This window comes from Atheta coriaria, unplaced genomic scaffold (genome assembly GCF_025399875.1).
Source record: "Atheta coriaria isolate IRGN ID8LTWV9N9 unplaced genomic scaffold, Caltech_Dcor_3.1 hic_scaffold_10_pilon, whole genome shotgun sequence".
Taxonomy (NCBI): domain Eukaryota; kingdom Metazoa; phylum Arthropoda; class Insecta; order Coleoptera; family Staphylinidae; genus Dalotia; species Dalotia coriaria.
Window position 1 is genome coordinate 5,196,501 of NW_027045452.1, and position 15,555 is coordinate 5,212,055.

General features: G+C 39.2%; 1 protein-coding gene across 1 annotated transcript in view; it reads right to left on the reverse strand.

Moving 5' to 3' along the window:
• sli (slit guidance ligand) overlaps positions 1-15,555 on the reverse strand; it is a 44,369-nt gene that overhangs the window by 27,301 nt on the left and 1,513 nt on the right. Inside the window, 1 exon segment of the mRNA XM_065314273.1 lies at positions 8,614-8,835. Within this exon segment, the coding sequence (XP_065170345.1) occupies positions 8,614-8,798 (185 nt within the window). The 5' untranslated portion in view covers positions 8,799-8,835.

Below are 15,555 nucleotides of genomic sequence, written 5' to 3' on the forward strand. Positions count from 1 at the left end.
ATCGTCATTCGTATTCGAATGGGCGCGTATAAAACGGATAATGTCGTTAGTGGTATACATTGCGCGCACACACACATATCGCCGATGTGCCGAAAGTGCGCAACAAGCCGTTGTTTTGATATTTACATCTTCGGTTTGCTCGTGTTGTAATCGCGTGCATCCTGTAATAAACTGGGCGTGTGCGCAAGGTGTGTGCTATGCACATACTCACCTCATACTCGTTTTCTCAATTCTCGATTTTCAATTCATATTCGTTAGCATACACAAACACAATCTCGCCGTGTCTACATGCATTCCGAGTTGTAGACATCATTTTCACTGCTTATCAGCGCAAATTATCTGTGGATTTATGCTGTGCCGCGTTGAAAAAGATTTAATTAATCGATTTTTCTCGGGAAGTTTAGAACGTCGCGCGTGCGTGCGTGTTGCCGTAATTAAGCGACGATTTGTGGAACAATTAATGCGTCCTACGTGGCGTGGTTCAAGGCGATGTACCAATTTCCGATGCATTAACACCGTTCGAACTGTAGCGCGCTCGTTACGGGCCACGTCGCAATCGAATTGTTTCTTTTTTCGGGGGCGAGCGGCACCGAACGAAATCATGTCTATAGAAAGTTTTATCGGTTTTTTACAGCCGGAGCTTGTTTTTTTTTTGCTTCTTTTTTTTTGGGTTGGTATTGTACTGCAAAGCGACGAATCGGCGAGTAATTTGGTGAGCTCCTCTTTGCGGCACAAGCAGATCGTATTTAGTTGTCATTAAACACGCCTAAGTTAAAGTATACGGAGCGGAATGTCGGAATAGTCTCTTCTGCGGTCGGGAGGGCTTTTGCTTCGGTTTGCTTTGGTCGCGCGATTGCTTCCAATTCCGAAGCAACTTTCCGAAGTTGCGTTCCTTTGGAGAGTTCGTAGCCCACTCTACTTAAGCCCCGCGTCCCGGAGGTTTAAGACTATTAGATGTGTTTGTAAGCGGAGATAAGCATCGTGTAATTCCGGCCAGAGTTGGTCGAATGCGCTGCCGCCTTCGCGGGCGTTTTCTTGAAAGAAAGCAGCGGAGAAATATCGAGGAGTGTAGACTGTAGAGTAGACACAATTAAAGACATCGAAGCACGATGAAAACCCAATCGTAATAGATATTAACCGACATAACGAGATATAAATGAAAGGAAAAAAAGCTACAACAAGATGGAAATCAGGTATTGAAATCGAGGCAAATTATGGGTTGGATTTATTGAATATCTCCAGCTGGGCAGCGCCCATGCGAGGACCACAACAACCAGCGACCACAGATTTCAATCTTGAAGTTCTTATAATAATTTTAAAATAACCGCTGCGTTTTTAGCTTTTGTTTTTCGTAAAATTTGAGTTTATTTGAGTTTACCTCATAAATAAATGTTCTAGTTGCAAGTCGTCGATCATACCACAAAGTGCACACAAAAGTTTCTAACTTATTTATTCCGTTTGTTCGCAACGACTTTGTTTGTCAGCATGGAATATTTAAATATTTACGAATCGTGCATCAAAATCGGCGAGCGATTCATGACATTTGCGCAGTGCAACCGGAGCACATCGAGAGATTGTGATCGCAGAAATCGGTTTGCGGACTTTTGCGCGAAAGGTTGTTAAAGTTTAACGTCTGCTCGTGACACTGCACGCTCGCCGAAGACTGAAAACGTGCTCTAATCATCGGATGATCCCGTATCCCAAAGTCGCCGAGATTGAAAACGTTAGAAAATTTCAATGTTGCGATCGCAAGTTTATATACGAGCCAATACTGCGAGCGAAATATAATTATAAATTAATTATTGATTTTTATTGCTTTATTATAGGTACCTACCAGAATCAATCACTGAGTCATTGAATCGATAAATTGATTTATGATTATAGACTCAACAAATTCGTGCGCGGCTAATAATAAGGTTTTGTTGTTTATTCATCCGCTCAATAAATTTTATTGTTTTCGCTTGTGTGATTCGATTTTTTACACTTCAGAGATTCAGATCATAATTAAATTTTATTCGTGTTATAATAAGGTGTGCAATCACATGAAAAGCACAGAGGATACACAAATCAAAATTGTTGATCGCAAATCCTTTTTCGTTGCGTTTACGAGAAATCATAAAGTTTAATTTTAATTTCTCTGCGAAGTAACATGTTGTTATTACCTACAGCTACTTTATTTGTATGTAGGTATCTCGTTGGAGCTTAAATTTAATATTTTTTGATGTTTCGTTTGTTGCAAGTTAAAGATATTTTCACCGCCCAAACATGTAATTAACTAAATATACCAATTATTTCTTCGAGCGTATTTAGCATGCCCACGTCTTTGCGCACCCGCAAACCGGACCTGGCGAAGAGAGAGCAACAAGTACGCAATAAAATTAACTGCGGGCTGCAGAGCATCACGTACTCACACACGTGATGATCATTTAAATGGCAATTAAATTTATACACAAACGCACGCTTTTAAGCGCACAGGAGGCACAATTCTAATATGTTGTGTTACTTTATGATAAAAGCCAGAAATTTGCATATGCCTATCTTGGGATGTAGCAATATAAAGAGTCGTAAAACTAAATTGTTGCTAATAGTAAAATTTCCATGAAATATGTCCTTATAACAAATTTAATTTTAATAAGTATTAAAAGCATGTTTGGTTTATGTCCCCTCTAAACTTTAAGAGTTAAAAAGTTCAGGAACATTTAAATCTAATTTAAGAATGAAGCAAAAAACGCTAATTACGCCATAAAAACGCAAAAAGCAAATCACGTCATTAGGAAACAAATTACACGATTGAAAAAAAAAACACATCGCAGATCGCGAGTTCAATGGCAGTAGGTAGAAGGATTATTGTGATGTCGAAACGTATTAACGCGGTGAAAATCAAATTCGAGGCAAATGGAAATGTTGAAACAGAAGATTGGGGGAGGCAAAAACAACACTGCCGGCTGTGTTTGGGTGTTTGCAATAGTTGCGTGTACGCTGTCCGAGTGCAAAACTAATTACGCGAGCTGCCATCAACAGATGTTGGCGGCGGCGACGCCACTGGCAGCGGCATTGACTTGCCAGGTTTTCAATCCATTCATTCACACCGTCGCGCCAACGTGTGACAACTCACAACATTCACAACAATACCTCAAACACGGAAAATAAAGCAAAATATCTTGCACTTTTGTATACAAATCCATAACGATATTTTCTTGTCTGGACTTTCGTGCCAGAGTCCAGTTTGTTCTGTGTGATCATAAATCAGCGAAAGTGATATATTTATCGCTTGCTCTATTTTCTGTACAGCATGGGGTATAAGTACGCCCTATTTATCCTTTTTTTTTTCATTTACGCAGGTCGCAAATGTTGGTTGCACTTTTTATGGAGCGATTTTTAATCGTTTGTGTTCGTTTCGCAGTCGCATTAATCTCGTCGCAGCACGAAGGTATTTAATATCGCAGTGCGTATCAATAGTGGAGTGTGCATGGATGCGAGACGCATCTCGTGCCGATATAATCGACTTTTAAATTAACTTCTTTCTTCTCGGCGAAACGTCCCGCGCATACATAACTCAAGAGTCGGCTTTGTGCATAGCGACTTGAAATAAAAGATCGCAAACTGTGCGAAATGATTTCATTGATATTTTTAGGTTTAACACTTTTTAAAGAGACTAGACACGTGTTGCGGGTGTAAAGTGTGTTTGTTTTAGCTGTCACACGTGTCAAGAAGCTCCGAAATCAGAGCCGACAGAAAAAGTTCGAACGGCGGTGTGCGCGCTTGTTATAAATAAGTGAAACTACAAGCGCACGAGACAAGTTGTGTCAACAATGTATGTACCCGAAACAACATCTTTCGCGGCATGAACAGCATGTTCGAGTATTTATGACCCTAAAGTTTTCTAGCCTGGTTTTACTTTTACTTTTGTTTAGTTTTGGGTTTTTAGGATTTTTTGGTTGTTTACATTTTATTCTGTGGTTTTTATTTTCAAAGATGGAAATATTTAATTTTAGTTGAGTAGATTAGTCGAGTGAATTAGTTAAGCATAAATTTTTTTGAATTTAACAATTTTTAATTTTAAGACCAAGTAGATATTGTGAAAAGAAAACGGTTTTGATGGCTGGATGAAGAAAATCTTGCCGAATTTTTATTTAATTGACTAATTTACCAAATTACATTCAATTTCTAAATTGTGGTGATTTAAGCAAATAATTTAGAAAGGCAATTTAATGAGTTTAAAAATACTTTAATAACGCATAAAACAAATTATAAAAACTAAAAGTTAATTACCTATGGGTTAGATATAATTGGATCAAAATATCTTTAACAACTTCCGGAGATAACACGACATTTACGACACTATCTCAAACGCAAACCTCGGCGAGCAGAAAATTAAGTTTGTCGCGCATTGATCGCGACGCGCTGGCGTAATACCAACATTGTCGCATGCTAATGCTAACGAACCGAGCAGACATTACTCCACGTCGTCCTATATGACTTGGAGCACACCACGCGACCGATCGCTTCTTCTGACATTGTTGCGACTGCAGCGGCGAGCTGCGCACACAAAGTTATTGTACTGCGTAGTACCTACTCGCAGATATTCCATTGCAACTCGTCCAATGGCGGATTGAACAGGTTAGCGAGGTCCTTATCAGATCGTCAGTTAATTGACCGTACACACCACACATACACACACACATACATAAATGCCAATGCGAGGACGCTGTTGCTCGGCGCTCCTCTCGGCCTTATCAGGGCATACTTGTTAGCTTAATGGGCTTTGGTTAATCATCTTTGTGACTATGCGACTATCGCCTCCAACACACCTAAGGCTGTTTTGTCTCGGCTGGCAACCAATCCCGAATTATCCATGTGTGTGTGTGTGTGGATTCGCTAATGAATGTTTAAACGTTTCGCAAACGCGAATGGTTTAATTTATTAAATGCGCGGCTTAAATTAGGTGTAATTGTCAGGTGTGGGTAATGTGCAAAACAAAATAAATCACCATAATGCAGTACAAGTGATAAATTAGGAGGAAATTGCATGCGTGGTCGGCGTCGGTATATAATTCTTGGAAAATTTTCAAATCATTTTGGCACGCGGCAAAGAACAACTTTAGATTTTCTTATTAAACGGGGATTAATTTTGCATAAATTGTGCTTCCTTCGAATACGCTCGCTATGCACGCTTCCAGGAACAAATTTACTTGCTGCGTGGCAATGCGTATTTTTGTTCTTCTGAATTAGTCAAGTGCAAGCGTGAAAGTCGGATGCTTGGCAGCTTCATAGATTATTTCAGGTTTCATTTTTTCTCTTTCATCTTCCAATTTATTCCGCTCTGATTTTTTAGCAAACTAGAACGAAACTATGGGTTTTAATTAAACTTTTCGTTGAAAGTTTTTCCGTTAAGGCGGTGAAACTATAAATTAGTATTAGTATATAGTTATTTATATTCCAAGGCATTAAAGTCAAAAAATTAAATCACGAATATGAAAAAAATAGTAAAAAACTGACAAAAAGTAAAAAAAAGTAAAAATTACGTTGTTACCTAAACTATTTTTAGCAAATTTTAGAAAAATCGATACCTATAACTGTACGAGTATGTGCCATTTGACGACCGTTTGTTTAGTTTGTTTGTTGCCGTTGTCATCACTCTACACACCTTGGGTCGTTATCAACTTTCCTTTCAACAATCCCCGCTGAGAATAGCAAAACTTTCCAAATCTTTCAATGAATTTCGCACGCTTTTCGCCTGGAACTTTTTCATCGTAGAGAATTAGTTTAGAATTCGATTAGAAGCCGAGTGAGCGCTGCTAGACTACGTAAACGTAATCAATTAATTCATTCGATGAGAATTGGCTGTGTTGGGGTTTGCTGAAGCAGAGCAGAATTGCCACACACATAAGACGCTGAGTGCACAAAAGCAATCAGGTAGCTCACAGGTAGCATTTCGCCCGGAGAGGTTTAATAGGTAAAGTGTACGTAATACACGCCTAATAAATCAATAATGGCACCCGGAGGCCACATCGTAAGAAAGCACTCACTCAATTCTCTCCTTCAAGTAGAGTGATCGCTAATAGACGCAAATTGCACTCGAATCGAATTTGCATCATAAAAAATCGATCTAAAAGTTGAAAAAAAAATAAGTGTTGAGTAGGAATGTTTTAAAACGAAGTTTAGTTTATCTATGAACCAATCAGTTGTTCTCGGATACAAGCGTATCTTGTGTAGTGTGTATAGATAAAGAAAGTCTGTACAAAGTTTGGTCGCCTCGCAAGTTGTTGGTAATCTTAGTCGAATAAGCACTCAATGTGATGTAAAACCTAAAGGGGCAAAACTCTCTATCTAGGCATGAAGGGAAAAAGGACCATCAGGGAAACGGGTTTGCCGTCCCTGCTTGATCAAGATTTATGTTTTTCCAGCTCGATACAGTCGAGTTTAACCCTATCGATGTAAGTTGTTGCAGCGCGCCTCGCTTTTTTCTTCTCTTTCTTGTGCTTCAAGTTGGTAGACTTCTTCTTATTCTTGTAGATCTTGCTTGCTTACTTGGCCCTCGCTGGCAAAGCAAACACATAGTAGCAATTCGAAGCAATACCTTCTTGATTGAACACGTCCGAGTGTGTTGGCTTGCATGAATGGCAGCCGCGTGTGCGCTTCACACAATCCGCGCCGAGTGCGTACCCATAGTTGTACTCTCGTACACAGTATGTGTAGATGTGTACTTGTAATGTTATTTGTTGTGTCGGTTTCGTTGAGTGCGTCGTCTCCGTCCGTTTATTCAATTTCCGTGTTCCATAAAGCACTTTGTGCCTTACTGGTGCGTGCACTCGCACTTCGTACTCTCGGCTGGCTACGAGTTTGACACTTTCGGAACGGACGTGCGTGTGTAACTTGTTTCGAATCAATCAAATCGTCAAATATTAGCTGAAAGTTGCCCGAATATTTTCGCACTGGCGGAAATGTGGCGACGGATTGATTGGGGTCTTGCACCGAAATCGTGTTTCGCATAGCATTAAAATTAATATGCGCGTTTTACGAGACGCTGCAAGCTACTCGTAAATCATGTGATTTATGGGAAGTATTAAAATTTGCTTAGGTACCATCGTGGCAGACACATTAAAAACGAGACAAATTTAGCACGCTTTTGACAATATTTCAGTATTTCATAACCTTCAATGTAACCAAAGTTAATGGTCAGAAAGGCATCGTCTCCTTTAAATTGCGCATGCATTTTTATCACACTTTTTGAAAACAACATTTTAAAGTCCTCAAAAAGATTTATTCGAGTAAACAAAAATCTTGTCCGTATCTTCTTTACTTCCAAAGTTAAAGATTTTTTGATAATTTTATTTTCTCTAAACGAAAAAAGACAATATTGTTATTGGAATATGTAAATTGTCCTTCTAAATAAATGTGAATCGATATTATTAAACAATATTATTAGGCCATAAAGATAAGTCCATTTTTATCACTCAATCAGTGCTGACTTTAACATAAATAAACAACATTGTATCACATTCATAACAAATCACCATAAAATACTCATCTATATCAATAAATATAAATAAAAATGGTGTTTATATAATTGTAAGTTTCATATAAGTTTAATTAACAATTAATTAACATTTTTTCGTAAAAAATATCTTTATATAAAACTGTACATTCCATCAACTGAAAATTCAAACGCAATTGCGTCTACACACATTGCATTTATCCGAAGGCAATAAAATTGTGTGAATTAATAGGCAATAAATTGAATAATGTAATACGCCAACCCGTTGGCGATTAATTGACGTTAATTATCGTGAAATTCTCGAGCCGAACGCATTCGCCTATGATAGACGCATGTGTTACAGCTTATGTTTCTGCATAACCCAACCCGATAAGAATATTATACCTACAAACAAACTATATAGGTACTAGCGCAAATAAAATAATCGACATAGGAAGACCGACTGAAAAAACACTGCCGCCGCCGCTACGTTATTAAATGCGCTGCTGTTCTATGTTAACGACAACATTACCGCATTATATAGTATTACAGAGACAGGACAGTTACATATTGTAATTCAAATTTCCAAAGCCCCATGGACTTTGTCGTAGACGCGTTATTAACGCAAGCATATAATATACTTATTACGACCTCCATTACGAACCGTTTACCTACAGCGCGTTGTTTATTTATCAATGCTGGAATGCCTGTTTATCATAAACATGTGTACATGATATACGACGGCGTGGTGCGCACCAACGGCACGAGGGAATTAGAAAGTCAATCGTCTCAGGAGACGAAGACGTAGCCTTCGTAGACTGCGAACGCATGATTGTGACTAGTTTACACTTATTAGTTGTTGGTTGCACTTGTGGAAGTCTAGCTGGTCCGACAGCTTTTCTTCGCGGCAACTGCATGCAGGAGGATTTGATTTTCATGCAAATGCGGCGCTATAAACGATTAGATCGCTTTGAATTATTCAATTAGGCGATATTTATAGTGTGACGCGCAGTTTTTGACGTCACGTGACACAAGCAATCACCATCATCATCAGCTGGCAACACTGTTTTAGCATTAAGTATTTCAACAGATGAAGAAAATCTCGATGCGGGATCATTTTATATTTTATCGACTTACATTCTTTCGGTATCGGCGGGTATATTCCGCGGAACTTGCGTGAGTCCCCGTTGGGAGCAGTCGACGGTGTTGCCGGTACAGGAACAGGACTTGGGACATTTTACGTCCGCACTGTTGCCAACTGCGAGTGCGCTCAGCGCTATCAGGCTGAGCACGCAGCTCAGCAGCATATTCATCGCCATCATCTCAAGCGCTACTGCGATGCGTCGTTACCACCACAATCTGAAAACAAACAGTATGATTATTTTTGCTTATAAAAGTTTCGTTCTGCTGCTTGGTGTAAACTGCAAAGTGTAAACTTTATTCGTCGATTTTCTGTATTGGCGAATCGCCTCGAGACTTTAAAGGCAATAGATTTTCTTATCCTCGGTGTCGACGCGTCGGGCCCGTCTTCCTCGTCAAAATTGAACGAGGGTGGCGTGTGTTTGCACTTCAGCCCTAGCTGCACCGAAGACGCTAGGCCAAAGAAGGCACATGGGCCACGTCTAAGTAGAAGAAGATATATTCGGATGATGGATCCGCTCGCATTGTGCATGCATGCATTTGTTATCGGGTCCTGCCCGGAGGCAGCGGCGGCGGCGGGGGCGTGTGTGTACATTAGACGGGTTTCCAACGTGCCCGCCGGGCTTCACCGGGCCGATACAATAGAACAGAACAGAACATCGAGTTGAAAATAACGGATAATAGAACGTAAGACGCAAGAAAGCCCTGTGTGTACATATAGACGTTCGGTTTTCAGCTCTTTTCTGAAAAATTTTAGATCTGAGCAGAAAATCCAATAAATTTTCCACAATTTCAACAATTGACGTTTAGTGTGATAAATTGACGGCCATTATTAATGGGACGTCACTTCCGCTAACAAATGGCAACACTGTAAATAAAATTCTACAACATCGGATCGGTAACATATTTCTGAATTCTGAATTAAATTTTTATATTCGATTTAATAAAAAAAAAAACTTATATGCTTGGCATTTTACGAGGCAATTACATAAATAATTTACTCGTCGCCGGGCATTAAAACTTAATGACATGCCCGCCTGGCGGTTTCACAATGCTAAATTGTTAATTATTAACCACAAATAATTAAATTTCTCGGAGGAACATTAGCGCTTTATTAAACACAGCATAGTTAATAATTGTAATCGGAGAGGCTGAAGACGCACTGCTCATGAAAATGTCGCAATACTATTCATATGGGCATTTTCAAGTTTCCAGACTGCGTCTTCGCGAGCGGCACGATGTTGACGATGATGAAGAAAACACGTTATTTAATCCTTTCCAAAACGAGTTGAAATTTACCTCGCAGCCAGCGGAGCTTTATAAATTTTAACTAAAATATAGTTATATTTTAATTATGAAGCGTTCTAACCACTCCAAACATTTACAACTCAACGGTTGGTGAGCAACTGTTTATGTTTATATTTATGTTGAGCGTGCTTGCATTCGCGCCTTATTAAAAGGATTTAGTTACTCTCGTAAATCAGGATTAAATTTCGTAAATGTTTGTCTCGTTTCGCATTTCACTTGAATCAACTTATATTTTTAGTTTTGGAATCATCGTTACTACAATGCAAATGCAATTTTACTGCTGCGGCACATAAAATGATTATGCGCACTGCGCAGTTGTTCTATACAAACGGTAAATAAATAATGCCTTCTTAATTTTTATATAATTTTGGGAAAAAATATACAAGACAACAATGCAGTTATTTTTGTTATATTTTTTGAGGTTATTAAATGTAGCGGTTCGTATTAAATGTATTTTTAAAATTAATATTAAAGAAAAATGTATTTTAATATTTTTACTTTATCTCGAGTTGATGAGTATTTCCAGACAATATTTAAATTAATTGAATATGTTTTCTTTCATCGCCAACAAAAAATACAACTTTATAATTACTTTTTTGATGGCTGCCTATTTTTGAAAAATGTTATTCAATTTGCTTTAGATAAAACAGTGTTAAAATGATTCAATTTTTATTTCGCGTAGGCAATAAACAAGTATTCATAATTAATTCCATCGATAAAATTGAAATTTATGTGAGCGCTTTGTAACTTGAATTGCTCCTAATCCGCACTTAATGCGAACGTATTAATTAATATAATCAACCACAGTTAAGAACGCAAAGATTAAAAAAGAACTTATAAGTTTATGTGCTCCCGTAAAAGATTAAACGATTTGTTGAAACGAAGCGTTCAATGTCGCTGTGAATAAATTAATAATTAAAACTTTTCTTGCCGACATTAAATTAAATTCCTTCTAATTTAAGAATTCGTTTGGCGGCTGCCTCGGCAAAGTTTCCAGGTTTTTTTCTCTCACATCGTGAAAAGTTTGGACACTTTATTGGATTAGTTAAAATTAACATCAGCTGTAAAAACACCCTGTAAACTTAGAAAGAATATACCATGTTCCAAGTAGTAATTGCACTCGATTATAAAACAGTGGAATTTTGCCCTGTCATCTTTCGCTTTTAACAGCCCACTTGGACTATGACGAGATGATTAAACCGCTAATGGACAGAACAAAAAGTATGACAGCTTCAATTATTCATCATGTCTCCTTGCGGCTTGCAGTCGAGCAAGAACTGGCGTTGGCAACGTTAGAAAGAATAATTAAAACTGTCAAACCTGTCAAAGCGATGTCAAAATTGACCCGTGTGGACCAAACAAGTTTATTAATTACTCACACTAATTGAATTCGTTCGACAAAATTAAAATTTAACGATTTTGTTTTGGTCCTTACAAATAGATATATTTGAACAAGAATGATCAGATTATTATTATTATGTGTCGGGTTGCATTTAAAAGCTTTAGTTTCGAATTACGTTCCAGTTTGGTTTGCTCTGTTACCTTGATTCGTACCTAAAAGCTTTTGTTACGTACGATATGATTTTAGGCTTTTATTTCTATAAAGCGGGAACTTAATCGCCTTTTTTTGTCCTAAAGCTTTGGCTTTTCACATGTGCGGTATCAGACGCTGGAATCGTTCCATTTTAAGTATTCCACGTCGTTCGATACACATTTTATTTATGTCGAATACCTAGATAGATACACGCGTGTGTAACGATAAAGGTGCATCGCGGTCTTGGCGACGCTCCGGAAAGATACAGATAGGGGGCCAACACACCGCACAAGCAGGCGAGGAATGTTTTCGGTTCGTTTCGTCGCGCGCATCAAGATACGCACCGCATTCTTCGCTCAGGTAACATAATATCGAACACGACGCACGATGATGAAGAAGAGACGAAACGCAATCTACCACCTACCATCAATTATGTGGCTACGGATCGAGGGGAGCCAATAACATATATACACGGAAAGTGATCGGAACAACCCACAAAGTGCATCCAAACATGGTGTGTCTGATGATTAAAAAAACAAACGTTTACAAAACCGAGAACAAGCATTTATGAAAATTACATCAAACTGTAACAAATGGCGTCGTTATATTGAAGGTTAAGTCAAGGCAACACTGTTAAAAAGAAAAAGTTAGGTTAAATAACACAGATGACGTCATTGCCTTTTGACATTTGACACGATATAATACAATCGTGTAGATTTACAAAGAAACACGACCATAACACCACTAAAGATAATGAAATGTAATTAATTAATTTGTTAATTAATTATGCATGTACATAATAAGTATAATCAGCGTTACACAGCGTCGTGGAGTCGCATAATAATGAAAGACGACGAAAAAGTATAACATCGTCCTTCTCGAGCTTCGCTCGCTTGTTGCGTAAACCGTAAGCGAAACCAGCACAACAAATGAACGACGAATTGCGGACAAAAAAAAATAAACAGCGCGCTTAATTAACCAGCCAAATTGCGTTGAACATTATTTACTTTTCTCTTGTCGTAAACATAAATCGCCAACACTTGGTATAAACAACGGAAGAGGCCATCAGTCATTAGCGCTGTGACACAATAACCCAAACACAATAACACACGAGAAGACAATGAATCTTCAAGAGCAGGGCAAAGACGGCCGAAGAACTCGAGCTGTAATGAATGTGAATGAACACGGACAATGAATCCAAGAAGAATACAGCATCATGCGTTTGAAAAACTAACAATGATACAATGTCAGTGCCGAGACTTTGATAATTTGATTCATAATGTGTGAGGAGATTATTTTATTGTCACACCAAAAGTATGACAGTTATTCTTTCAAATGTATGCAACCCAATGTACAAGAATGTAATACACAGTTGCCTAGAAGTGCAAATAAAATGAAACATTGATGACGCAATAAATGCTAATTTACCGACGGAAATTTATCGATCAAACATGCGATTAGGCAAACACTCAGTGCGCAAACATATTTGAAGAAGCATTTAATATGTGTGTTTGCATTCGCAAGCTCGCCGAGCCGGCACGTCACGTCTTTACGTGCTTCATAAATTACGCCCCGCTACGGCCGATTTAAGCCCGCGAGTTTAAGTTACATGCACGTCGGTGAAGTCAGTGCAGTCGTGCAAGAAACAAGGGATATGCGCGATACGGCGATTTGCAAAGAAAGCGAAAATGATGCAAAGGTGCGCACGTATGGTAACCCTGCGCGATATGCTCGACCGCTAAACGCTCCGCGCATATGTTTCGCATCTCTCACTCCCGAGATGATTTCAACTCTTTTTCTCCGCGGACGTGTTCTTTGCGGTTGTTTTTGGTTCTTGCGCTTGGAAAACGTCCTCATTATTACTAATGTGACCCCTGCGCTCTCTGTCCGTAATAAATATCGAAATAATAACGCGGTATGAAGCGCAATAAAAATTTATTTGCTTGTTGCGTTCGGATTTTCCTCCATTGTGGCCTCTGTTATTGATACTCACACGAAAACTTGCTCATCGCATCACAATTACGAGCGAGCGCGCGGGCGCATTATGAAAATACGATGTGCTCTTCGGCGTTTCGGGTTCGTAGTGCTCGTAAACTCGCATTGTTTATCTCAATTGCTTCATTAACGCCGCGGCGCGGACGCGCTTAAGGTTAACGCATGCACGACCGCGACTGCGGCGCATTCGGGCGTTATTATGAAGTTATGAACTGAGCTTCGAGGGCGAAGGAATCTCTGAATTTATGATTATTTTATTGAGATTCGCTTACGCCACCAAACCAAAGTTAAATGGAAGGGCAGACATGAAAACATTTGTAATTTAAGTGACAGTTTGTTTTATAGGAATTAATCGACACAAACATCAACGAAAATTGATATAAATTATTAAAACTATATTTTAACACTTGCAGCTAAGTATGCATTAGTATTAGAGAAGAATAATCTTTAGGCATATTTTTATTGCCTTGAAAATTCAATTTGGGGCAATAAATAATTCACTCATTTCTGAAGCGTTCATTTACAATGCATTAAAAATGTATGTAAATATAAAAGTTTTAAATCACTTCCTCCTTGATTGGATCCCTTGATACCGCGACGTTTGAAAGATTGATTGTGATGTTAATCACTGTTTAATTTTCATAATATCCTCTGAAAAAAAACAAAATTTCCATAATTTTCTCTCGTATTAATTCCCATAATGTCTTCTCCCCGGTGGACATTTGCATATCTATATCTACCTACAAAGACAACTTACGCAGTGAGAGAACAACCTGTTCCCTTCTTGGAAAATCATAATAAATCGAAGAATATTCCGCACAACAAAGAAATATTTATGGGCCTGGCGCTACGGTAACCCAAACCTTCCTCCAAAAACCGACAGCCCAGAGGGACTAGGCGGACGAGGGACAATTGACAAAAGGGCAACAAGAAGCGAGCAACAAGCCCACAGCGAGGACTTCTTCATCTGCTCGCACACGCACTTGACTCACCCGATGCTGGGGCCGTACAAAAGTGGTTTCGTTTTAAACGAGAGTAACATTCATGCAACCAATGCGCAAAGGGCGCGCGCACTGCTGAAGAATGGAATAGGGAGTGATGACAAACGTAACGCACTCCGCACAATGCGTGTCTGTGCACATTATGAGAAAAAATGGCCCTTTAAAAGGTTTCCAGCGTTTCTGAAGATACAAGAAAAGGTCACAAAGTGCTCGCACACATTCCAAGATCTTGATGTTTCTATTAGAGTGGTTTTCCCGTCAATTAAGACGCTTTCTAATCTTGTTACAAAAGCTTTACAACATTTTTGCTTTGAAATGCTGGCCACAAAAAGACAACCAATTGACCATCTTCAATGGTTGAGATACCGGAAAGGTGCATCGTAATAAATGTGGAGGAAAAAATTGAAAATGAAGTGCATATTGGAATGTGAACTCGAGTGAATTGAAGCGAAGCGCATGCAGTGCGAAATTTGTAAGTCAATACCCGAGATGAAATTCCCTTGGTGCTTGAAAACGATGCGCGCAGTGGCTAAATAGCGCCATGCTAACCCTAGGCAACAGAAGCAATAGAAATGCAAGTTGCCCCGGAGGCCCTGGGGCGTCGCGGGGGAGATGATGCCTCTTCCGAGACGTTGAACAGACTATTTCGCTAGCGCGAGGGCAACGCGGTAAAAAAATGCGTGTAAAAAGTGTACATGCCATAAAGATGTAAAAGTGTAGGCGCTGTTTGCGGAGCAAAAGTGAGCAAAGCGCGTCCGGAACGGAAGCAATACGCCGCCGCCACCGCTGCCGCCGCAACCGACAAACATTCGCATACATATTGCGGTATTGCAATCGTGTCGATTGCTTCGTTCGTTTTGGGACTTATTCGATGTTTTCTTGCAGCATCTTCTTACGGCTTGTTAGTATTCATGTGCGGTGCATTCGGGCGGCGCGGCGCACCCTCGGCGAGCTTTTGTGCGCGCGCTATGAATGCCCGTGTTTATGGCGAATTTATTGAAACACTTCCACGCAGCAACCAGCGAATATATTTATTGAATAAAATGAACACGAGTCGTGGGTTGCTTCACAATGACAATTCCAAGAGAGTTTATTCGCGTT